General features: G+C 40.5%; 1 protein-coding gene across 1 annotated transcript in view; it reads right to left on the minus strand.

Moving 5' to 3' along the window:
- Nucleotides 1-4848: 4848 nt before the first annotated feature.
- LOC311070008 (cilia- and flagella- associated protein 210-like) overlaps nucleotides 4849-5000 on the minus strand; it is a gene marked incomplete at both ends in the record, with an annotated part of 11818 nt that continues 11666 nt past the window's right edge. The window contains one exon of the mRNA XM_084093637.1: nucleotides 4849-5000. This exon is cut by the window's right edge and continues 67 nt beyond it. Coding sequence (XP_083949763.1) covers nucleotides 4849-5000 — 152 coding nt within the window.

A 5000-nucleotide genomic window follows, 5' to 3' on the forward strand; every position in this document is an offset into this window, starting at 1 on the left:
ATTTATGGGAAGTGTTCCTGGTTCCGGCTGACCTAATCTATGCAGCCTAACATTTAATTATAGAAGTCTATAATGTGTTATGTGAATGCTAGGTCAAAGAGATGTGTTTTTAGTCTAGCTTTGAACTGACAGAGTGTGTCTGCTTCCCGGACAATGGTAGGAAGACTTTTGGTGCTAAATAGGAGAAGGATCTACCGCCAGCAGTCGATTTTGATATTCTAGGCATTATCAACTGGCCGGAATTTTGAGATCGCAATAGACGTGAAGGACTATAATGCGTTAAGAGCTCGCTCAAGCACTGCGGAGCTAAACCATTTAGTGCTTTGTAAATAATCAGCAATATTTTAAAATGTATACAAAGTTTAATAGGGAGCCAGTGCAGTGTTGACAGAACCGGGCTAATATGGTCATACTTCCTGGTTCTGGTAAGAACTCGAGCTGCTGCGTTTTGGACCAGCTGTAGTTTGTTTATTAAGCGTGCAGGGCAACCACCCAGTAGAGCATTACAGTAATCTAGCCTTGAGGTCATGAACGCATGGACTAATTGTTCCGCATTTGTCAATGAGAGCATATGGCGTAATTTAGATATATTTTTAAGATGGAAGAATGCAGTTTTACAGATACTAGACACGTGACTTTCAAATGAAAGATTGGTATCAAAGAGCACACCCAGGTTCCTAACCGACGACGAAGACTTGACAGAGCAGCCATCAAGTGTTAGACAGTATTCTATGATGACAGCTAGGTGAAAGAGGCTCTATGTGATGGGATTTATCTGACCTTGGTAACGTGAGGCCGCTAGCAGACGGTCGGTTTAGCCAGTCTGTCTGCTTCCTGACCTGAGGCCCAGATTGTCATGTTTGAGCTCTAAGACTATGTGCCATATTACTAGAGAGAAGAGCAGCACCATCCCAGGAGGGATGAATACCATCTCTTTTCAACAGGTCAGGTCTGCCCCAAAAACTTTTCCAATTGTCTATGAATTCTATATTATTTTGCGGACACCACTTAGACAGCCAGCCATTGAGTGATGACAATCTACTAACTATCTCATCACTCCTGCGAACAGGAAGTGGGCCAGAGCAAATTACAGTGCCTGATGTCGTACTTTCAAGTTCACACCCCTCTTTAATGTTAATTTTGGTGATCTCCGACTGGCGGAGTCGAACATCATTTGTGCCGACGTGAATAATAATCTTAGAGAATTTACGATTAGCATTAGCCAGCACTTTTAAATTTGCTTTGATGTCAGGCGCTCTGGCTCCCGGTAAACATGTGACTATGGTGGCTGGTGTCTCTATCTTCACGTTCCGTATAATAGAACACATTCAACAGGATTCACAGTGGGTGTTTCACTGAGTGGGGAGAACCTGTTTGAAGTTGTAATCGGAACAGAAGAGCTGTGTTTTGTCCCGCGACTACATCGTCTCACCGTCACCCAGTTGCCCTGCTGCATGGGCTCTACTTCAGCCGGAACCGAACAATGTACAGAGCTCACTAAGCTAGTCGCATCCACAGCAGTATCTAAAGCCCTTGCACTCTTACAATTAACCTCGATTAAAGCTGGGATGCATGTCTCTAGTTCTGAAATCTTCCCCGTCAGCTTTACTATCTCCCTGCATTTATCACATGTAAATCCTGTGCTGACAGAGAAGGATATGCTAAACATGTTGCATGAGGTGCAGGTGACAATAAGAGGAGAAGATGATATGACTTACCATGTTTGTTGACTGATCCTACTCACCTAAGTTGTTTGATGGACTCGTAAAAGGCGTGAGCGCGAGTGCGAGAAAAATAAATAAATAAATAAAGAGCGCACAGATGGCACGCTAACAGGCTAACGAATTCCTAGCGTGTTGTGCCATCAATAACAATTTAGATTGAAGCTAGCGATGTCAGGTTAATGTGTGATGTTAAGTAATATATTTAGCAGTATAAACAACAAGGAATGATAGTAAATAATGATTACAAACAGAAAGATATACAAAGCTTTCAGATGCACACCAACACAACAGCAGCAGAAGCAACGAGGCAGACAGGAGCACCTGTACAGACAAGCACTGCGGAGCTAAACCATTTAGTGCTTTGTAAGTAATCAGCAATATTTTAAAATGTATACGATGTATAATAGGGAGCCAGTGCAGTGTTGACAGAACCGGGCTAATATGGTCATACTTCCTGGTTCTGGTAAGAACTCGAGCTGCTGCGTTTTGGACCAGCTGTAGTTTGTTTATTAAGCGTGCAGGGCAACCACCCAGTAGAGCATTACAGTAATCTAGCCTTGAGGTCATGAACGCATGGACTAATTGTTCCGCATTTGTCAATGAGAGCATATGACGTAATTTAGATATATTTTTAAGATGGAAAAATGCGGTTTTACAGATACTAGACACGTGACTTTCAAACAAAAGATTGGTATCAAAGAGCACACCCAGGTTCCTGACCGACGACGAAGACTTGCCAGAGCAGCCATCAAGTGTTAGACAGTATTCTAGATTATTACGTGAGAAAGTTTTTGGTCCAATAATTAGAATCTCTGTTTTTTCGGAATTTAGAAGTAGGAAATTACTAGTCATCCAGTTTTTTATATCAGCTGTGCATTCCGTTAATTTCTTGAATTGGCAAGTTTCGTCAGGGCGTGAATAAATATAGAGCTGAGTATCGTCAGCATAACAGTGAAAGCTAATGCCATGCTTCCTAATGATATCTCCTAAGGGTAGCATGTACAGAGTGAACAGCAGCGGTCCTAGTACTGAGCCTTGTGGTACGCCATACTGAACTTGTGATCGATGAGACATCTCTTCATTTACTGCTACAAACTGATAACGGTCAGATAAGTATGATTTAAACCATGCTAATGCAATTCCACTAATGCCAACATAATTTTCGAGTCTATTTAAAAGAATGTTGTGGTCGATAGTGTCAAATGCAGCACTAAGATCGAGTAACACTAATAGAGAGATACAACCGCGATCGGATGATAAGAGCAAATCAGTCTAAAGTGCTGGAAAAGAGAGAGTTAAAAGTTTCTGTCGCAATATCAAGTTCTTCTAAGCTATCCGGGATGCTGAGATGATGAAACTGATCAGGAAGATTATTGATAAAGCAATCTTTAGTGGCAAGAAGTGATAGGTCTAACATATTTGTAACACGGAGTCGGCTTTGCAGCCTTGGCTAAATGAAGTTTACACGAGACTAGATAATGATCTGAGATGTCATCGCTCTGCTGCAGAATTTCAACGGCATCAACATCTATTCCGTGTGATAATATTAGATCTAGAGTATGATTACGACAATGAGTGGGTCCTGACACGTGTTGTCTAACTCCAATAGAGTTCAGAATGTCTTTAAATGCCAATCCCAATGCATCTTTTTCATTATCTACATGTATATTAAAATCACCAACAATTATGACTTTATCTGCAGCCAGAACTAACTCTGATAGAAAGTCAGCAAATTCTTTGATAAGCAGAGAATCGAAAATAGCCTTACTTTGAGTCAAATAGTAAAGTGAACAACAGGAGAACTGGGCTGGGTTTCCCGAAACCTTCTTAACGCTACGTCGTTCTTAAGTTACACCTTAAGCTGTACCTTATCGTTAATACGTGTTTCCCGAAACGTTCTTAGTTAAGTATACCTTCTGTAAGTCATACTTTCGGAAGGTTGGTCTGGACCACTCTTAGCTTTACCTTATCACTGTTGCAGGTCTATATGATTTCTGAAGTTTTAATACACCCAGACAGTGTTCAGTTAGGCTAATTCAAGTGTTTTCGTGCAAAGAATAAAATTGTCATTACACTGATTGTTGTTAGAATTTTAATTATATTATTATATATAATACGATTTTTTAAATTTATTTTAATTAAAGAGCGCTTTTAAAGGCCAGTGAAAGCATAGTCTACTGTCAGTTAAGTCCTATTCGGATGCTAATATTGTTTCTCATGGGCTCGTACAGTAAGTCGGTGATTTTAGTGCCGTCCGAATCCATAATATCAGTGTTTTTTTCTCACCCAACCCGCGTAAAAATCCCTGGCCAAATTAGTACCTACTGTTTTTTGACAAACAGGTCGTGTGGTAATTTAATTGCCGTCTGAATCCACATCTCCGAGTTTACAAGAAGAGATTCAAAATTCACTGTTTAAATCCATTTTGATCACTGCCGAGCACCGTACGTGACGTACACTTTTATTTACTGAAATGCTGGAAAGTATTTACAAGAACAATATTTAATCACAGCTCCACCTCAGTGAACAAAATGGGAAAGAGAAGAAAGCACATAAAAATTAAAATGGTTATTATGGCAGCAATATATGATAGCCTACAATTTTAAAATATGTAGGCAAGGCTATTATAGGCTATTATAGTTTGGATTATTTTTTATAATATCCCATGAGTCCTAATAAATGCAATTTAAACTATTTCTGAAGTGCTTATTTTATAAAGAACACCGCTTTCTCACATAAACAGCCCCTGCACGAGAGAATAATTGATTCTCGAGCCATCGATATCAACCAATTCAGCACCATCACCACGGACAGCACCCGGTAACGTCGCACGTAAGAAGGTATATCTTAAGTAGCTTCCTAAGGTATAGTTCGGGGAACACACCTAGAAATGGTATACCTTCAGTTAAGTTATACCTTAAGAGTCTTCGTAGCGCGCTAAGAGACAACGTTATCGGGAAACTCAGCCCTGGATATTAAAGGTATAGCGGAGGATTTTTTACTTCCGGGTGGATCACCTATACTATTGGTCCTCCTAATTGTCAATCATTCTTGTGAATCAATCAAACTTATTCAAAAAGTGGAGAGGGCGGGTCTTATCTAAAATTCGGAAAGATCCTCCACTTTAAGAAAAAAACACTTGCGCGCTCTTGCCGTATCCACGGACTGACCGCTGGTCCTTCAGGAGAGGGTAGACGTCTCTCTCTGCCTTCTGGGCTGCTTCGATGACTTGTTTGGCATATTTCTGGAACTGGTTTTCCTCCTCAACAAAGAGAG

The sequence above is a fragment of the Abramis brama genome (assembly GCF_963993115.1).
Source record: "Abramis brama genome assembly, chromosome: 19".
Classification (NCBI taxonomy): Eukaryota; Metazoa; Chordata; class Actinopteri; order Cypriniformes; family Leuciscidae; genus Abramis; species Abramis brama.